This window comes from Mobula birostris, chromosome 25 (genome assembly GCF_030028105.1).
Source record: "Mobula birostris isolate sMobBir1 chromosome 25, sMobBir1.hap1, whole genome shotgun sequence".
Taxonomy (NCBI): Eukaryota; Metazoa; Chordata; class Chondrichthyes; order Myliobatiformes; family Myliobatidae; genus Mobula; species Mobula birostris.
Window position 1 is genome coordinate 19,555,983 of NC_092394.1, and position 21,569 is coordinate 19,577,551.

General features: G+C 42.6%; 1 protein-coding gene across 2 annotated transcripts in view; it reads left to right on the plus strand.

Moving 5' to 3' along the window:
• The first annotated feature begins 208 nt into the window (after positions 1 to 208).
• gosr1 (golgi SNAP receptor complex member 1) overlaps positions 209 to 21,569 on the plus strand; it is a 126,650-nt gene continuing 105,289 nt past the window's right edge. For both annotated transcript variants that reach the window (XM_072243166.1, XM_072243167.1), the window contains exon 1: positions 209 to 273. In XM_072243166.1, coding sequence (XP_072099267.1) covers positions 243 to 273 — 31 coding nt within the window. In that variant the 5' untranslated portion in view covers positions 209 to 242. The remainder of the gene's footprint in view (positions 274 to 21,569) is intronic.

Genomic DNA, 21,569 nt, shown 5'->3' on the forward strand with positions numbered 1-21,569 from the left:
ACTGTGCCATACTATTCAGAGGTAATTGAAAGTTATCAACATTTTAAATAAGAACAGATTGAATAACAAGCGACAGAAAAAAGAGCATATAACTAAATACTACTAGCAATATTAGTGTGGTTGCTTTGCTTGAGTAGTTCTTTGAGTCTGCGTGGTTGATTGTTTTTTTTTGTTCTGGTCCTCCCCCCTCTCTCGGACATGTAGGTAATGGGGATCCAGGCGGGTGACGTTGGACAACAGAGATGGCGGCGGGGAGTAGCAACTACTGGGAGGGTAAGTGAGGGGCTGGGAGAGGTAAATGGGGACTGATCCTGATACCGGCGACCGCGACTCTGTCCACACACCTGCCCTGCTGACCACTCCCTCGTCGCAGTCCGCCTCTCGGTGTAGCCGAGCAGACGGGAAAGGTGGGCACGCCGCTGGCCTCGAACAGGGCCCGGTCCCGGTGAGCGTGGCGGGAGCAAGCTCCGGGCTTGAAGGTGGGGAGGGGACCTGACCTGCTCCTTTCCCGATCACTGTCTCTTCCGTCACCCTCCTCTCTGCCAGTAGCTGGAGCTGGAGAGAGAGTGAGGCTTGCATCGCCCTGTCATCCTAGGTTAACCCCAGGGTCCACGATCTCTGGGCTCTCCGCCACCCTGTAGGTCGACGTGTAACTTCTACAGTTAATTACATGTGAGAAGTTTGAATACATCTGGACTGATGCCAAGGTGATAAAGAAACTATAAATGCTGAAATCTGGAGTAACAAACAATTTGTTGGAGCAAACATCGACAATTCCTTTTCTCCCAGATGCTACTCGACCCACGAGTTCCTCCAACAGACTGTTGGATCCTTCAAAATACAATTTTCTGTCAGTTGTTTTGTATTCATTAAGCGTAAACGTTCATTTGCTGTTACTGGTTTTAAAATAACAATGTTGTCACAATGATTTAGATAACGAAACTTTCGTTTTTATATTGAAAAGTGTGATAAGGCTTTGTAGCCTAGAGATTGCAAGACTGAAAACGGTGACTGTTAATTTGTGCCTAGTGAGATTACGTGAGTAGTGATCGAGTAATTAATTTGGCTGAAGGATCGATTTTGGCTGTAGGCAAGAGCTCCCCTGTACTCTTTTAGTTTGTGACGTGGAGCTTTTGCACCTATCTAATAGCATCTGAATGAATGATGGCAGCCAGGATTATCTGTCTGAGATCGGAAGTAAGGCTTGAATTGCCTCAGTGTACTGTTGCAACACGCCATGCCAACTTTTAGTGCTACACTACAAAAGAATGTTAGCATTAAAGAGGAAATTTATAAGGATTTTGCCAGGCCTGAAGAACTGTAGTTATGATAAGAGGTAGGCAAAGTTCTTGTTATTGGGGGGTGGGGGGAGACAGATTTAGTTGAGATATATAAAATTGAGAAGCCCCTGGAGCAAACAAGGAGGACACTTTTTATTTGACCTGCACCCCTACTGGGGCGTAGACCATGGACAGCTGCTCACCAGAGTCTTCTGTCCTGGTCCAGTCTTTCAAGTTATCCCCAGATGTGGCCTATCTTCAAAGATCCTTCCTTTCCCAGGGATGAGATCTCTGGAGCTTCTGTAGCCCTGCGTTTTATATGGGATGGGGTTGCTAGCTTCCTGCCCAACCCTCCTGCTTTCATAGCTGGGGTTGTAACTGCCCATGGTGGAGTTAAGTTAAATCCAGATATGTCCCTTGGAATCAGAGGTGTGAGCAAGTATACTTTCACACATAGATTAGTTGGGGTTTGAAGCTGAAGTGGTGAAAGAGTGGTGGATACAGAAACTGGTTTCATTCTAAAGTACCTGAATAGAGAACCTGAAGAATCATAATCTATGAGAGTATGGGGCTGGGAAATAGGAGTACCGCTGGTCCTTTGGCAGTGTTGTGTCAGCTCCTTTTGTACACATAGATCTGATTCTCAGGGAATTCTGGCATTTGTCTTAAGAGCATATCAGCTATTTTGTTTGCTTAGTTTTAAGCACTTTTGATGTAGTCATAAAAACTTTATCTCAGTGCGCTAAAGCACAATTCTCAATGTTTCATCAACTTTACTTGATCCACAAGAACAAAGTTGGCCTATGATTCACAATCACACAGTAGTGATGAACAGGACCATTAGAAATTAAATTATAGGCCAGTTACTCTGACTTCAGTGTTTGGGAAAATATTGGAGTACATTATTAAGGATGAGGTTTCAGGATACTTGAAGATGCATGATTAAGTAGGCCAAACTAAGCATGGTTTCTTGAAGGCAAAATCTTGCGTGACAAATCTATTGGAATTTTTTGAGAGAATAACAGGCAGAATATATGAAGGTGAGGCAGTGGATGAAATTTACTTGGATTTTCAGAAGGTCTTTGACACAGTGCTGCACATGATACTTCTTAACAAGATAAGCACCCATGGTATTACAGGAAAGATACTAACATGGATAAAAGGTTGACTGGCAGGAGGCAGAGAATCAGAATAAAGAGGATCTATTCTGGTTGGCTGTCGGTGGCTAATGATGTTCCACAGGGGTTGGCATCGGGACCACTTCTTTTCACAATATACAGTGCCATGCAAAAGTTTGGGCGCCCCTGGTCAAAATTTCTGTTACTGTGAATAGTTAAGTGAGTAGAAGATGAACTGATCTCCAAGAGTCATAAAGTTAAAGATGAAACATCCTTTTCAACATTTTAAGCAAGATTAGTGTATTATTTTTGTTTTGTACAATTTTAGAGTGGGAAAAAAAGGAAAGGAGCACCATGCAAAAGTTTGGGCACCCCAAGATTTGAGCTCTCAGATAACTTTTACCAAGGTCTCAGACCTTAATTAGCTTGTTAGGGCTATGGCTTATTCACAGTCATCGTTAGGAAAGACCAGGTGATGCAAATTTCAAAGCTTTATAAATACCCTGATACCTCAAACCTAGTCCCAACAATCAGCAGACTAGTACTCTAAAAATTAAAGTAAATGATGCCCACAAAGCAGGAGAAGGCTATAAGAAGATAGCAAAGCGTTTTCAGGTAGCCGTTTCCTCAGTTCGTAATGTAATTAAGAAATGGCGGTTAACAGGAACGGTGGAGGTCAAGTTGAGGTCTGGAAGACCAAGAAAACTTTCTGAGAGAACTGCTCATAGGATTGCTAGAAAGGCAAATCAAAACCCCCATTTGACTGCAAAAGACCTTGAGGAAGATTTAGCAGACTCTGGAATGGTGGTGCACCGCTCTACTGTGCAGTGGCACCTGCACAAATATGACCTTCATGGAAGAGTCATCAGATGAAAACGTTTCCTGCATCCTCACCACAAAATTCAGCGTCAGAAGTTTGCAAAGGAACATCTAAGCAAGCCTGATGCATTTTGGAAACAAGTCCTGTGGACTGATGAAGTTAAAATAGAACTTTTTGGCCGCAATGAGCAAAGATATGATTGGAGAAAAAAAGGTGCAGAATTTCATGAAAAGAACACCTCTCCAACTGTAAGCACGGGGGTGGATCAATCATGCTTTGGGCTTTTGTTGCAGCCAGTGGCACGGGGAACTTTTCACTGGTAGAGGGAAGAATGAATTCAATTAAATACCAACAAATTCTGGAAGCAGACATCACACCATCTGCAAAAAAACTGAAGATGAAAAGAGGATGGCTTCTACAACAGCACAAAATCCACAATGGACTACCTCAAGAGGCACAAGCTGAAGATTTTGCCATGGCCCTCGCAGTCCCCTGACCTAAACATCATCAAAAATCTGTAGATGGACCTCAGAAGAGCAGTGCATGCAAAACGGCCCAAGAATCTCACAGAACTAGAAGCCTTTTGCAAGGAAGAATGGGTGAAAATCCCCCAAACAAGAATTGGAAGACTCTTAGCTGGCTACAGAAAGCGTTTACAAGCTGTGATACTTGCCAAAGGGGGTGTTACTAAGTACTGACCATGCAGGGTGCCCAGACTTTTGCTTCAGGCCCTTTACCGTTTTTGTTATTTTGAAACTGTAAAAGATGGAAATAAAAAAAGTAATCTTGCTTAAAATATTAAAGAAATGTGTCATCTTTAACTTTATGCCTTTTGGAAATCAGGTCATCTTTTACTCGCTTAGCTATTCACAGTAACAGAAATTTTGACCAGGGTGCCCAAACTTTTGCATGCCACTTTATGTCTACTATTTAGATGATGGAATTGATGGCTTTGTGGCCAAATTTGCAAAGATAGATGGTGGCAGGTAATGCGGAGGAAGCAGGGAATCTGTAGATGGACACACAGAATGGGAAAATGGGTAAAGAAGTGTCAGGTGTAATATAGTGTAGTTAAGTCTATGGTCATACACTTTAGATGAAGGAATAAAGGCATAGACGATTTTCTAAATGGGAAGAAAATTCAAAAGTCAGAGGTACAGAGGCACTTGCAGTCCTTGTGCAGAATTCCCTAAAAGTTAACTTGCAGGTTGAGTCAATGGCAAGGAAGTCAAATGGAATGTTAGCATTCATTTTGAGAGGTCTAGAATATAAAAGCAAGGATGTGATGCTGAGGCTTTATAAGGCATTGGTCAAACCACATTTGGAGTATTGTGAGCAGTTTTGGACTCCTTATCTAAGAAAAGATGTGCTAGCATTGGAGAAGTTCATGCAAATGATTCTGGGAATAAAAGGGTTAATGTATGAGGAGCATTCAATGGTTCTGAGCTTGTACTCACTGGAATTTAGAAAACTGAGGTGGGACGGATAAAGATAGATCTGGTCCTCGGATTGAGGTTCTAAACTGGAAAAAGGCCAAATTTGAAGAAATGAGAAAGGATCTAAAAAGCGTGGATTGGGACAGGTTGTTCTCTAGCAAGGATGTGATTGGTAAGTTGGAGGCCTTCAAAGGAGAAATTTTGAGAGCGCAGAGTTTGTATGTTCCTGTCAGGATAAAAGGTAAAGTGATTAAGAATAGGGAAACCTGAGGAATTCTGCAGATGCTGGAAATTCAAGCAACACACATCAAAGTTGCTGGTGAGCGCAGCAGGCCAGGCAGCATCTCTAGGAAGAGGTACAGTCAACGTTTTGGGCCGAGACCCTTCATCAGGACTAACTGAAAGAAGAGCTAGTAAGAGATTTGAAAGTGGGAGGGGGAGATCCAAAATGATAGAAGAAGACAGGAGGGGGAGGGATGGAGCCAAGAGCTGGACAGGTGATTGGCAAAAGGGATATGAGAGGATCATGGGACAGGAGACCCAGGGAGAAAGAAAAGTGGGAGGGGGGGAAAACCCAGAGGATGGGCAAGGGGTATAGTGAGAGGGACAGAGGGAGAAAAAGAGAGAGAAAAACAATGTGTGTGTATATAAATAAATAACGGATGGGGTACGAGGGGGAGGTGGGGCATTAGCGGAAGTTTGAGAAGTCATTGTTCATGCCATCAGGTTGGAGGCTACCCAGATGGAATATAAGGTGTTGTTCCTCCAACCTGAGTGTGGCTTCATCTTTACAGTAGAGGAGGCCGTGGATAGACATGTCAGAATGGGAATGGGTGTGGAATTAAAATGTGCTTTCTCTGGCGGACAGAGCGTAGGTGTTCAGCGAAACAATCTCCCAGTCTGCGTCGGGTCTCGCCAATATATAGAAGGCCACATCAGGAGCACCGGACGCAGTATATCACATTATAAGGAACCTTGATTCTCAAGGGATATTGGAACTCTGATAAAGAAGAAGAGAGAGATGTATGACATGTATAGGAAACAGGGAGCAAATAAGGTGCTTGAGGAGTATAAAAAGTGCAAAAAAATACTTAAGAAAGAAATTAGGAGGGCTAAAAGAAGACATGAAGTTGCTTTGGCAGTCAAGGTGACGGATAATCCAAAGAGCATCTACAGTTATATTAAGAGCAAAAGGATAGTAAAGGATAAAATTGGTCCTCTTGAAGATCAGAGTGGTCGGCTATGTATGGAGCCAAAAGAAATGAGGGCGATCTTAAATGGGTTTTTTGCGTCTGTATTTACCAAGGAAACTGGCATGGAGTCGATGAAAATAAGGCAAACAGGTAGTGAGGTCATGGAACCTATACATATTAAGGAGGAGGAGGTGCTTGCTATCTTGAGGCAAATCAGAGTAGGTAAATCCCCAGGACCTGACAGGGTATTCCCTCGGACCTTGAAGGAGACTAGTGTTGAAATTGCAGGGGCCCTGGCAGATGTATTTAAAATGTTGGTATCTGTGGGTGAGGTGCCGGAGGATTGGAGGATAGCTCATGTTGTTCCGTTATTTAAAAGAATTTCTAAAAGTAATCCGGGAAATTATAGGCCGGTAAGTTTGACGTCGGTAGTAGGTAAATTATTGGGAGGAGTACTAAGAGATAGGATCTACAAGTATTTGGATAGACAGGGACTTATTAGGGGGAGTCACCATGGCTTTGTGCATGTTAGGTCATGTTTAACCAATCTGTTAGAGTTTTTTGAGGAGGTTACCAGGAAACTGGATGAAGGAAAGGCAGTGGATGTTGTCTACATGGACTTCAGTAAGGCCTTTGACAAGGTTCCGCATGGGAGGTTAGCTAGGAAGATTCAGTCGCTAGCTATACATGGAGAGGTGGTAAATTGGATTAGACATTGGCTCAATGGAAGAAGCCAGAGAGTGGTAGTGGATGATTGCTTCTCTGAGTGGAGGCCTGTGACTAGTGGTGTGCCACTGGGATCAGTGCTGGGTCCATTGTTATTTGTCATCTATATCAATGATCTGGATGATAATGTGGTAAATTGGATCAGCAAATTTGCTGATGATACAAAGATTGGAAGTGTAGTGGACAGTGAGGAAAGTTCTCAAAGCTTGCAGAGGGATTTGGACCAGCTGGTAAAATGGGCTGAAAAATGGCGGAGTTTAATACAGACAAGTGTGAGGTATTGCACTTTGGAAGGACAAACCAAGGTAGAACATACAAGGTAAATGGTGAGGCACTGAGGAGTGCAGTAGAACAAAGGGATCTGGGAATACAGATACAAAATTCCCTAGCAGTGGTGTCACAGGTAGATAGGGTCATAAAGAGAGCTTTTGGTACATTGGCCTTTATTAATCAAAGTATTGAGTATAAGAGTTGGAATGTTATGGTGAGATTGTATAAGGCATTGGTGATGCCGAATTTGGAGTATTGTGTTCAGTTTTGGTCACCAAATTACAGGAAGGATATTAATAAGGTTGAAAGAGTGCAGAGAAGGTTTAAAAGGATGTTGCCGGGTCTTGAGAAACTGAGTTACAGAGAAAGGTTGAATAGGTTAGGACTTTATTCCCTGGAGCGTAGAAGAATGAGGGGAGATTTGTTAGAGGTATATAAAATTATGATGGGTGTAGATAGAGTGAATGCAAGCAGGCTTTTTCCACTGAGGCTAGGGGAGAAAAAAACCAGAGGACATGGGTTAAGGGTGAAGGGGGAAAAGTTTAAAGGGAAAATTAGTGGGGGCTTCTTCACACAGAGAGTGGTGGGAGCGTGGAATGAGCTGCCAGATTATTAGATTATGAGGACACGCAGTCCTCTTTTATTGTCATTTAGTAATGCATGCATTAAGAAATGATACAATATTCCTCCAGTGTAATATCACAGAAACACAGGACAGACCAAGACAGAAAAAAACTAACAAAAATCACATAATTATAGCATATAGTTACAACAATACCATAACTTGATGAAGAGCAGGCCATGGCACAGTAAAAAGTTCAGTCTGTCAAAAGTCCCACATCTCACGCAGATGGGAGAAGGAAGAAAACTCCCTGCCATGCCCGACCACAGTCCGACTCTGAGTTGTCCGAAAACTTCGAGCTCCAGTCAGCCCTCCGACACCAAGTACCGACCACCATCTCTGCCGAACACTTCGACCTCAGCCTCGGTCACCAGCAGCAGGCAAAGCCGGGGATTTTGGGACCTTCCCTCCGGAGATTCTTGATCGCACAGTAGCAGCGGCAGCGAACCGGGCATTTCAGAAATTTCTCCAGATGTTCCTCTGTGCCTTCTCACATCTGTCTCCATCAAATCAGAATTGTGCATGGCATCCTACTTACAAATACAATATCATTTCACCGGAGAGCTGCGTGCGCTGCGTCGCGCCGCCATCTTCTCCTCCCGCCCTATAAGTGGTAAATGCGGGCTCACTTTTAACATTTAAGAAAAACTTGGACAGGTACATGGATGAGAGGCGTATGGAGGGATATGGTCCAGGTGCAGGTCAGTGGGACTAGGCAGAAAAATGGTTCGGCACAGCCAGGAAGGGTCAAAAGGCCTGTTTCTGTGCTGTAATGTTCTATGGTTCTATGGATCTCATTGAACTCTATCAAATATTGATAGGCCTAGTGCAGTGGATGTGGAGAGATATTTCCTATAGCGGGTGAGTCAATGACCAGAGGGCACAGCCTCAGAATAAAGGGATGTCTGTTTAGAACAGATGAGGAATTTCTTCAGCCAGAGGGTGATGAATCTGTGGAATTCATTGTCACAGTTGGCTGTGAAGGTCAGGTCATTGAGTGTACTTAAAGCGGATTTAAAGCGGAGCTTGGTAGGTTCTTGATTAGTTGGGGAAAGCAGGAGAATGGAGGTGAAAGGGTTAATAAATCGACCATGATGGAATGGCAGAGTAGATTCAATGGGCCAAATTGCCTAATGGTCTTATAATAGGATAGGATAGATTCTGTTTTCCTAGCTTTGCGACCAGAGGAATCATCAAACAAGGCAGCAAGAAAGGAATAGTCAGCAACAAGCACTCTGAGCTGATGACAAACTAGAGAAAATCTGCAGATGCTGGAAATCCGAACAAGACACAAAATGCTGGAGGAATCAGCAGGCCAGGCAGCATCTATGAGAAGAGTACAGTGGATGTTTCGGGCCAAAATCTGAGTAAGAAGGTGAGGGGAGAAGAGGAAGAAACACAAACTGATAGGTGAAACCAGGGGAGGAGGGGTGAAGAAAAGAGGAAGTTAAAGAGGTACAGGGCTGGAGAAGGGCAAATCTGATGGGAGAGGACAGAAGACCATGGAAGAAAGAAAAGGGGAAGAGCAGCAGAGGGAGGTGATAGGCAGGTAAAAAGATAAGGTGAGAGAGGGAAAGGGGAATGAGGAATGGTGAAGGAGAGGGGCGGGGGGCATTACTGTAAGTTTGAGAAATCGATGTTCATGCCATCAGGTTGGAGGCTACCCAGACAGAATATAAGGTGTTGCTCCTCCAATCTGAGTGTGGCCTCATCGTGACAGTAGAAGAGGCCATGGACTGACATGCTCCTCCAACTCTGAGTCTAGACAGCATTTTCCAAGCCTATGACCTCTACTAGTTAGAAGGACAATCACAGCAAAAGTCTGGGAAAACCGCCACCTGAAAGCTGCCCTCTTGATTTGGATATCTATTGTCCCTTCACTGTCACTGGGTCAAAATGCTGGAGCTCTCTCCCTGAAAGCATAGAAGATATGCTCTGCTGAAGGGTCTTGGCCTGAAATATCAACTATTCCCCACCATAGATGCTGCTTGACTTGCTGAGTTTCTCCAAAATTTACAGCATCTGCAGAATCTCTTGTCTGTGTGTGTATATGCTCTCACTTCAAGAAATGCAGCATTTCCTTTCTGCTTGATGCAGATACCCAGATGGCGCCAGTGAATCACAGCGGGGTTGTGCAGGCTACGTACAAAATGTCTGAACGTACCTCTTCTGAATTACTCTCACTGCAATCTGCAGCATGTAATTTCCTTTAAGCAACTTAATTTTGAATCGGCTTAATGAACTACAGAATACATAATCTTCTGATGGGCTCATTGGACTCAACTCTCAAGCAGGCAAGTACAACATCTCTAAGCAAAGGTTTATCACTATCGCTGGGGGCACTCCAAACCAGGCCGAAATACAGAGGGATGGAGCCCCTTTTACCCGGGATCTTGTTAGCAAATATGCCTTTGCTGAAGAACAAGGGCAAGGGTGCTGTATCGTAGGGAAATGAGGAATATGTTATGTCCTGTGTCTTACCGAGACGTGGCTTACTCCGAGTATGCCAGATACAGCAGTTATATCCAAAGGCTTCGCGATACACTGGATGGAATGAACTGCTGATTCAGAAAAGGCAAAAAGTGGCAGTGTGTGTTTCATGATAAACTCTCTGTGGTGCTCCAATGGGGTGGTTTTGTCCCACTTATGTTCCAACCTTGAACACCTAACGATCAAATGGTGGTCATTCTATTTACCAAGACTATTCTGCTCCGTGATCGTCACTGCAGTGTACATACCACCAGTGGCTGACTATAATCAAGTGCTTGAGATACTACGTGATGCCATCACCAAACAAGAAACAGTCCACCCTGACACATTTCAAATCATAGTTGAGGATTTCAGTCAGGTTTGTTTGAAGAAACCCCTGCCCAATTACCATCAGCATGTAACTTGTAGCACTGGAGGTCCCAACACACTTGACCACTGCTATACGAAGATATGGAATGCTTACTACTCTATGAACAGACTGCATTTCAGGAAATCTGATCACATGGTGTCCTTCTCCTACCTGCATAAAGGCAGAGACTAAAGGGCAAGGCTCCAGAGGTAGGGACAATAAAGAGGTGGTCATGGGAGGCAGAGGAGTGGCACAGGGATTGCTTTCAGTTGGTGGACTGGGCTGTGTTCAAGGATTCATCTGTGGACCTGAATGAATACTCACACCATGGTTGTCATGGACTTTATAACAACAGTCTCAGATGAGTGTGTCCCCACAAAATCATTCTGAGCCTTCCCCAACCAAAGGCCCTTGATGATCAATGAGATTCACAACCTGCTGAGTGCCAGATCAGAGGTATTCAAGTCTGCAGACAAAGGAAGTTACAAGAGGTCCAGGTATGCTCTCTGGAAAGACGTTTCATGGATGAAATGGCAGTTCCAAACTAAACTTGAATCAATGAAGAACTATCTCAACAGCTGAGGCAGGGCTTGAATGCTATCACCTCTTACAAAATGAAATCAAGTGGCATAGGTGACAACAGGGCTTTGTTTCCAGATGAACTCAATGCCTTCCATGCTTGTTTTGAAGGTCAAAACTTGGAGGAACTGTCACAACTCCCACAGCTCCTGATGACCCTGTGATTTCAGTCTCTGAGGCTGATGTGGGAGAGCGTCCTTCGGGGGGTGAACCCACGGAAAGCATCCAGCTGAGATGGGGTACCTGGTTCAGCACTAAAGATATGCTGATCAACTGGCTGGAGTGGTCACTGAGATCTTTAACCTCTCACTTTGGCAGTCTGAGGTACCCACCAGCTTCAAGTAGGCTTCAATTATATCAGTCCCTATGAAGAATGTTGTAACCTACCTTAATGTCTATCATCCAGTAGCACTTACATCCACAGTATTGAAGTGTTTTGAGAGATGGGTGATAAAACATTTCAACTCCTGCCTGCGAAGCGACTAGAATCTGCTCCAATTTGCCTACCAGCACAACAGATCCACAGCAGATGCCATTTCATTGGCTCTTCACTCAACGAACATCTGGACAGGCGGATGAATATGTCAGGATGCTCTTTATTGACTACAGCTCAGTATACAATACCAGGGGTTCCCAACCTTTTTTGCACCATGGACCGGTTTAATATTGACAATATTCTTGTGGACCGGCCGATTGGGGGGGGGGGGGTAATCACAACTGGAATATAGGTGATAAGTCAACTATAAGTCACTTATAAGTGGCTAATACACTCAATTTTGTTTCTAAAAGGATTTATCTAACGGATTTAATATTAAACACACAGTGCAAATTTTCCTTGCATGAATATAATGATAATCAATTGTGAGTCAATAATATCATAACATTTTAAGTAACGTTTGGATATTAAACACACAGCACATATTTTCCTCGTATGAACATATAAAATCATTGCAACACGCCAATATCACTGAATCAGTGGGAGCCCTGGGCTTGTTTCCCACAACAAGACGGTCCCATCGAGGGGTGATGAGAGAAGTGATACTGGAAGGGGGCTCCTTATGTCCAGTCTATTCCGCTTCACAGAGATATGATGTTGGAAATGGAAGCAACATTTTCAGTGCTTTCGTGGCTATCTCAGCATATTGAGCCTTGACTTTGATCCAGAATGCCAGCAGAGATGTTATGTCAAACATACTTTTCAGGCCGCCGTCATTTGCAAGCTCGAGGAGTTGATCTTGTTCCCGCGCTGCCATGGATGTTGTGTGCATACTGACCTTGCATGCATTCAAGTTCAACAGTGGGCATGACAGGGAATGAGGAAAGGTGCAGCTAACTGATTACAGGGTTACCAGATTGGCTTTTTCGGTACCAAATCCCAGAAATCTGGCTTCCACCCCAATGTGGTTGGCGCCACAAAATTCATTTGGCTTTTTGGCTTTTCCCTGGCTTTTTTACATGCTAAAATTATCAGCATGTAAATTACATTCCATCCTTTTTCTGAAACATTTTCCTTTAAGAAAAATGTTTTTTGGTCAGTTACATTTGGCAGTATTTCTGCTGCCAAGAGTCTGGGCAAGAAGGTGCCAACCAGCAAGTCGGCAACACAGTCACGTTGCCAAGTCATATCGTTTCCTTGCTGCCTGTTGGGGACCACTGTACAATATTATCATCCCCTCAAAACTAATCATTAAGCTTTGAGACATTGGCCTCAATGGGCAAATCTTGATCTATCACATTGTGCAAAGCTCTGAGGTCTTATCCAAAATGACTACTGGCTGTAATAATTGCGAGGGGTGGTTCAAATAAGTGCTGAGCAAAGGGGGATGAGTACTTTTGAATTGCTGACTTCTCAGTTTTAAATTTTTTAGTCTTTCACACTTTACAATTTTCCATGTTTCTGGACTCTACTGTGGGGGGAAAAAGGAGCATGTGATTCGTAAAGTTAAAATATCTCAGTTAAATTGATCAAAATCCCTGGTTGTAATACTCATTATGTAAACAAAAGATTGGAGCTGAATACTTTTACAAGGCGCTGTATGATATTTAATCATTTCATTTATGCTATCTCTTTTTCCACTTATTTCTACATATAATAAGGAACTTGTATGTTATCGTTGATGTAAATTCTAACCATTATGAAGTTTACCATTGTGCAAATGACATTTCCCACTGTTGCCTGTAAGGAGTTTGTATGTCCTCCCCATGACTGGGCTTCCTCCGGGCACTCCAGTTTCTTCCCAGAGTCCAAAGACGTACTGGTTGGTAAGTTAATTAGTCACTATAAATTGTCCCATGATTAGACTAGAATTAAATCAGATGTTGCTGGGCAGCGAGGCTCGAAGGGGTGGAACGGCCTATTCTGTACTGTATCTCAATAAAATAAAAATGAAAAATGACAGTGATGTTAGGGAAGTGGTTGTTAGCATACATTCTACCATGGATCATCTATCTGAGAAAAACCAGTGGAATTTAGGACCAGCTATGGCCTGTAACCTTGTTGACAAGAACAGGTTCTTGAAATTCCCTGGACTGAAGACTGTGGCACAACTAATCATAGGTTGAACATTCAAGCATTTGAGAGAAAATTGCTATTTTCCATGACAGTAGTAAAGGCTGATTGAACCAGTCCAAGAAAATTTTGTCGTTTCCAACATCAAACCAGAGAACAGAGGTAGAGACACAGGAAAGGGCAATTGATAGGAAATGCAGGTACATCCTCCTAGGATCGTTAAGTCATACACACCAAAAGGGATTAATGATGTGTTTTTCAACCATATCTAGATTCCCAGTGAGAAAACAGCTTAGAAGAAAAAAGCTTGAGGATCTGTTTATTTTGGAACATCACAAGTTATACAGTTAATATGGTTAATTATGTAAGAAAAAATTGTCAGTGTGGAAGACTAGATTGAACAGGCTGGATCATGCTGGCCATGACTAATGTTTTAGAGTTGTGTAGACCTGTTTTAAGACTAGTCATGCTGTGTGACAGATGCTAGCACATCTGCCACTCTGCTCCTTTGCCATTATCCACACGGATGGCCCATCCAAAGCCAATACTACAAATGTAGAGGTCATACTTATTGAACAACTCCGTTATACGGGGCTTCGCACCCTGAGTGCATGTTGGTTGAAACAAGATTTCTGTTCCCCATTCAGTCAAAGTGAGAGCGCTCATTCAATATTAACTTGTCGTACCCACCCAACCCCCTACCCAACATCTCTGGTGGGCGTATAACAAGTTAATGTTGAAAGTGAGGAAATTGAAACAGAATAGAAATCACTGTGATAGCCATGCCATTCTGAGAAGTCTCCCCCTTTTGAAGTACTTGGTTATAAGTCCTGTCGAAGGATTTCAGCCAGAAGCGTTGACTGTACTCTTTTCCATAGAAGCTGCCTGGCCTGCTGAGTTCCTCCAGCATTTTATGTGTGTTACCTGATTATGAAATTGATTTCTAATTGGGTGGGAGAGGGGAAGAACAAAAGAAAGAAATCTAACTTTTCCAAGTCTTCATCAGTTTGTGCATTGTCTGTCTATAGATAGGCACTTTGCAGATTCGTCTCATAAGCCACTGTAGGGCTCACAGATGAGTTAATTCTACTTTGGTTTCTGTAAGGGACCATCCTCCCAGCAAGAAATTGCTAAGATGACATTATGGACACTCGCCTCCCCACCATCGAGAACATCTTCAATAGGCAATGCCTCAAGAAGATGGCGTCCATCATAAAGACCTTTACCATCCAGACATGCCCTATTCTCATTGCTACCCTCGAAGAGGAGGTACCGGAGTCTGAAGACACACACTTAATGTTTTAGGAACAGGTTCTTCCCCTCCACCATCAGATTTCTGTATAGATTATGAATGCTATCTCACTTTTTGCTTTCTATTGGTACTGCTTATTTATTTTCTCATATTTCTTATTGTAACTTACGGTATTTTTTATGTATTCGACTCTACTGCTGCTGCAAAACAGTAAATTTCATGACATGTCTGTGATGTAAAACCTGATACTAATTCTGATGTCCATAGAGCACTAACTGTCTCCCCAGAACAATAATACTACTTTAATTTTCCTATGACCGGTTTGCTGAGCATGCACCTTTACTAAATTGTCATCTCAGGAGGCCAGAAGTTCTGTTATATTTTTCCGTTTACATCCTGAGGATTGGTTTTGAATATGCAGTGGTATTTCACAGGAATATTGAGATCTATTGTTAATTATATCAGTATGATGTGCAGTTTTCATTAGGCTGAATTAATTTTTAAATGGGCGGTGTCCCTCAAGTAAAGTTGTCAAAACTTGTGCTTTTTCTCCTCCCAAGGCCACCATATCTTTTGCCAGTTGTACGTAGTGCTAATTAAAACAGATAGCAAGTGTTATAGGTTGCTGAATGGAACACTGTGATATTGCATGTACACTCAGTAGTCACTTTATTAGATACTTCTTGTACCTAATAAAGTGGCCACTGAGAGCATGTTTGTGGTCTTCTGCTGCTGTAGATTTGACATGTTAAGTGTTCAGAGATTCTCTCTGCACACGACTGTTGTAAAGCATGATTATTGAGTTACTGTCGCCTTCCTGTCAGCTCGAGCCAGTCTGGCCATTTTCCTCAGACCTTTCTGATTAACAAGGTATCTTCGCCCACAGAACCACCACTCACGGGATGCTGTTTTTTTTTTTTTTGTTTTTCATGCCATTCTCTGAAAACTCTGGAGACTGTTGTGTATGAAAATAGCAGTTTCTGAGATACACAAACCACCCTTTCTGGCACCAGCAATCATTCTATTTTCAGAGTCACTTAGATGACATTTCTTCTCCATTCTGGTGTTTGGTCTGAACAACAATGGAACCTCTTGAGCATGTTTCCATGCATTTATCTATTGAGTTGCTGTAATATGATTGGTAGTTTAGATATTTGCATTAACATGCAGGTGTACCTAATAAATTGGCCACTGAATATATAAAAATATACACTGCATTCCAGTTAATTCAGACACATCACGACCAATATATTTTGGTCCCAATTAGCTGAAGTTTCATGGAAATAGTTAAGAAGGTATTTTTTAAAAAAACAAACTACTATTTAACTGAGTAACATATTATGTATTTAAATAAAATACAGATCAAATTAGAACACTACCAATACCACTACAGTATTATAAAGCAGTGTCATCGTTCTTAATAGTTACTGATGGAGGAATTCAGCCAGTGTATGTTGCTGTGTTATTTTGACTGTGAATGAACAAAATCAGCATAGACATCTAGAATAGATAATGGACCACCTTCAAACAATGCTTTTGATGATAGCATCCTCCAAATCTTCATTTTCATTTTAACATTCAAAATGATTTTCTGTACCTTCAAATTCTTCGAAGTTCCTGTTGTATGTATTTGTTTTATTTTCTGACCCTAAGGGTTAAGTGAGTCAGGATGACAAGTAGTATTAATTCCAAGATTTAGGTTTATTTTACAGTACAAACCATAGCATTGGAGAGGGACAGGAACAGACAAGTTAGGGAAATGTTTAATTGGAGTAAGGGGAAATATGAGGCTATCAGGCAGGAACTTGGAAGCATAAATTGGAAACAGATGTTCTCAGGGAAATGTGTGGAAGAAATGTGGCAAATGTTCAGGGGATATTTGCATGGGGTTCTGCGTAGTTACGTTCCAATGAGACGAGGAAAGGATGGTAGGTTACAGGAACTGTGGTGTACAAATGCTGTTGTAAATCTAGTCAAGAAGAAAAGAAGAGCTTATGAAATGTTCAAACAACTAGGTAATGATAGAGATCTAGAAGATTATAAGGCTAGCAGGAAGGAGCTTAAGAATGAAATTAGGAGAGCCAGAAGGGGCCATGAGAAGGCCTTGGCGGACAGGATTAAGGAAAACCCCAAGGTATTCTACAAGTATGTGAAGAGCAAGAGGATAAGACGTGAGAGAATAGGACCAATCAAGTGTGACAATGGAAAAGTGTGTATGGAACCGGAGGAGATAGCAGAGATACTTAATGAATACCTTGTTTCAGTATTCACAACGGAAAAGGATCTGGGCGATTGTAGGGATGACTTACAGTGGACTGAAAAGCTTGAGCAAGTAGATATTAAGGAAGGGAATGTACTGGAGCTTTTGGAAAGCATCAAGTTGGATAAGTCACTGGGACCGGACGGGATGTACCTCAGGCTACTGTGGGAAGCGAGGGAGGAGATTGCTGAGCCCCTTGCGATGATCTTTGCATCATCAATGAGGACGGGAGAGGTTCCAGAGGATTGGAGGGCTGCGGATGTTGTTCATCTATTCAAGGAAGGGAATAGGGGTAGCCCAGGAAATTATAGACCAGTGAGTCTCACTTCAGTGATTGGTAAGTTGATGGAGAAGATCCTGAGAGGCAGGATTTATGAACGTTTGGAGAGGCATAATATGATTAGGAATAGTCAGCATGGCTTTGTCAAAGGCAGGTGGTGCCTTACGAGCCTGATTAAATTTTTTGAGGATGTGACTAAACTCATTGATGAAGGTTCCTAATGCATGGAGGCCGGTGACCAGTGGAGTGCTTCAGGGATCTGTTCTGGGACCCCTACTCCTTGTGATTTTTATAAATGACCTGGATGAGGAAGTAGAGGGATGGGTTAGTAAATTTGCTGATGACACAAAGGTTGGGGGTGTTGTAGATAGTGTGGAGGGCTGTCAGAGGTTACAGGGAGACATTAATAGGATGCAAAACTGGGCTGAGAAGTGGCAAATTGAGTTCAACCCAGATAAGTGTGAGGTGGTTCATTCTGGTAAGTCAAATATGATGGCAGAATATAGCATTAATGGCAATACTCTTGGCAGTGTGGAGGAACAGAGGGATCTTGGGGTCTGAGTCCATAGGACACTCAAAGCTGCTACACAGGTTGACTCTGTGGTTAAGAAGGCATACAGTGCATTGGCCTTCATCAGTCGTGGGATTGAGTTTAAGAGCCGAGAGGTAATGTTGTAGCTATAATGTTGTCAGACCCCACTTAGAGTACTGTGCTCAATTCTGGTCGCCTCACTACAGGAAGGACATGGAAGCCATAGAAAGAGTGCAGAGGAGATTTACAAGGATGTTGCCTGGATTGGGCAGCATGTCTTATGAGAATAGGTTGAGTGAACTCAGCCTTTTCTTTTTGGAGTGACGGAGGATGAGAGGTGACCTGATAGAGGTGTACAAGATAATGAGAGGCATTGATCGTGTGGATAGTTAGAGGCTTTTTCCCAGGGCTGAAACGGCTAGCACGAGAAGGCATAGTTTTAAGGTGCTTGGAAGGAGGTACAGAGGAGATGTCAGGGGTAAGTTTTTTACTCAGAGAGTGGTGAGTGCGTGGAATGGGCTGCCAGCAGCGGTGGTAGAGGCGGGAACAATAGGGTCTTTTAAGACAGTGATTCTCAACCATTTTATGGCTGCGGCCTCCTTAGGAGCTCTTCTCAGGTTCCAGGGCCCCCTTTTCAGCGTTGGCCTTCTCTCAAAATTATCTTGAAGGTTTTTGAAGAAATCTAAGTGTTTATCCTTCTTCTTTGGATGCGAAGTATCCATGTTTTTTTTCAATTTGCTTGGCCTCATGCTTTCATTTGACAATGTAGTCATGCAGTTGGGCAAAGATGGGTTTTGTGGAGATGCGATGAAACCATACGATAAATATTCCACTGAATACTGTCGACACTTTTTTTTCACTAAGGAACTCATGGATAGAATTATTTCTGAAAATAGTAAGCGCGCGAAATACAGATACATTACTGACAAAAAATGCTATCACCCGAAGCCAGGGATTTTTTTTTTCGATGACTTCATATGCAGTAATAAACACTTTTCACAACCTACCTTAACGTATAATTTATCCAAACACATATACTTTAAAGTTACTAGGCTAAACAAAGGCCTAGCAAGATGCGCTGATCTTCGGAGAATGAAGTATGGCGATAATGGATGTGAGAACCCTTGATTGAATACGTTGACCCGGTGCAGTCTGATTCATGACTGACTCTGAAGTGAGGCTGTGTGGGAGGAGCTTAAGTAATGAATTTACCACGTGCGCCGAATTCAAACGGTGTGTTGGAAAGATATTATAAATAGGAGGGAAACTATTGACTCCAGTGATGGTTGCTGCTTGGGTATTTCATCGGTTCAGTTACCAGGGCCCCCATAAACCCCTGAGGTTCCCCTTCTCACAGTTTTCAGTCAGTGGCCCCCTTCAAACGTGCCAGGACCCCCATTGAGAATGGCTGTTTTAAGAGACTCCTGGATGGATACATGATGCTTAGAAAAATAGAGGGCTATGGGTAAGCCTAGGTAGTTCTAAGGTAAGGACATGTTTGGCACAGGGCCTGTATTGTGCTGTAGGTTTTCACGTTTCTATTAAACAAACATACTAATACTAAGCAATCTAAATAAAGAACTGAGAAATGATGCTAAGGGTTGTAAGACAAAGGAATAAAGAAGCCAAGATGGTGTCTCTGAAAAATCTATTACCTTTATAGATAAGATAAAGAAATTATTTAGATGGAAGTAATTGGTTAACAGGTTACATAATTAAAACAGTTACATCATGTGGGTAATGTGCTAATACTTATGCAATTATAAATGAGAAGGGCAATTAACTTTTAGTTACTATACCGCTTTCTGCCTGTGAGTGAAAAATACATGAGTTTGTTCAAAAGTACAAATCTTATAAAAAGTGTTATTTTTAAAAAGAGACAGTAGTTTCCAACTTCTTGCCAACTATCAGTGACAAAAATCATTGCTTTTTGAACACAAACAAATGCAAATGACACTATTTTAAAAACTGTTCACTCTAACCATGGTGTGGTATCTAATGTCCACACAAGTGTGCATGACTGACACCAGTTAGAAACTATTCAGCAACAGTCTCTTGTTCCAATTAAGTGGCATAGCATCCCAAATAAACAAAGGGAATCCCAGCTATTTTCTCAGTGTTTTTGTTCGTTAAGAGTTGTCCCACATAAGTGGCTGCCCTGATTAACTGATGGAGTATTTAACCAGAATCCACTGTCTATGAAGAAGCAAACACTAGAGGTATAAAGAATGTCTTTCATTATCTGTAACAAGATTCCATCTGTTGGACCATATAATACAGTGGTCCCCAACCACCGGGCCACAGACCGGTACTGGGCCGCAAAGCATGTGCTACCGGGCCGCGAGGAAACAATATGATCTGGCGATATGAGTCATCTGCACCTTTCCTCATTCCCTGTCACGCGCTGTTGAGCTTGAATGCACGTGAGGTCATTACCCGCGCGTCATCCATGTCAGTGTGGGAAGGAGATCAATTCCTCGAGCTTGCAAATGACGGCGGGCTGAAAAGTATGTTTGACATAACATATCTGCCGGCATTCTGGATCAAAGTCGAGGTTAAATATCCTGAGATAGCCACGGAAGCACTGAAAACGTTGCTTCCATTTCCAACATATCTCTGCAATGAATGCAACAAAAACTAAATTGTGGAATAGACTGGACACAAGGAACCCCCTTCGAGTATCGCTGTCTCCCATCACCCCTCGATGGCACTGTCTTATTGCAGGGAACAAGTATTCAGCCCAGGGCTCCCACTGATTCAGCAATATTGGTGTGTTGCAATGATTTTATATGTTCATACGGGGAAAATACGTGCTCTGTGTTTAATATCCAAACATTACTTAAAATGTTATGATGCTATTGATTTATGAGTGACTTACATAACCATATAACAATTACAGCACAGAAACAGGCCATCTCGGCCCTTCTAGTTCGTGCCGAACGCTTACTCTCACCTAGTCCCACCGACCTGTACTCAGCCCACACCCCTCCATTCCTTTCCTGTCCATATACCTATCCAATTTTTCTTTAAATGATAATATCGAACCTGCCTCTACCACTTCTACTGGAAGTTAGTTCTACTGGAAGTTCATTCAACTCTTACTTTAAGCTCCCCTGTCCTCCCCTGATAATTGACTTACCACTATATTCATGTGAGGAAAATATGCGCTGTGTGTTTAATATTAAATTCGTTAGATAAACCCTTTTAGAAACAAAATTGAGTGTATTAGCCACATCACCTATGTTCCAGTCGTGATTAACACCCCCCCTGAACAGAATCGCCAAAAGACGATTTGTAGAGAAAAATCGGCACATACAAGCATGCGCACACAGGTCCCTGTGCAAGGCTTCATGGTCATTGTCTTTCTTGGGGTAAACACAACATATTTGACTGCTACTCTTGTCCGTTGGCAACCGTACCCCCCCCCCCCCACCCTGGTCGGCCGGTCCGCAGTGCAAAAGAGGTTGGGGACCCCTGATATAACACACAGTCCTTTGTACTGACTTGTACAGGTTTCCTTATAATCTGCTGACAGCTATACTGAGACAGTATCTTATTGTAATAACATCACATTGCCAGATGGTGGCGTAGTGGCATCTGCACCGGACTTCAAGGCGAATGCTTCCAGGTTCAAATCCAGGCTGCTCCTTTCACTTCCATGCTTTCCATCTGTGCTGGATTGAGCGCTGAGCTAGCAACTCGGCCTCGTAAAAAACAGACAAAATGCTAAGGTAAAGACAAGGTTGCTGCCCAATGCCACAAGGTGCAGAAAAGAAGAAGAACAACAACAATGACTACGCTTCTTCTTGTTAAGCATATTGTAACTGTGAACTAAACAGTCTGCCATCTTAAT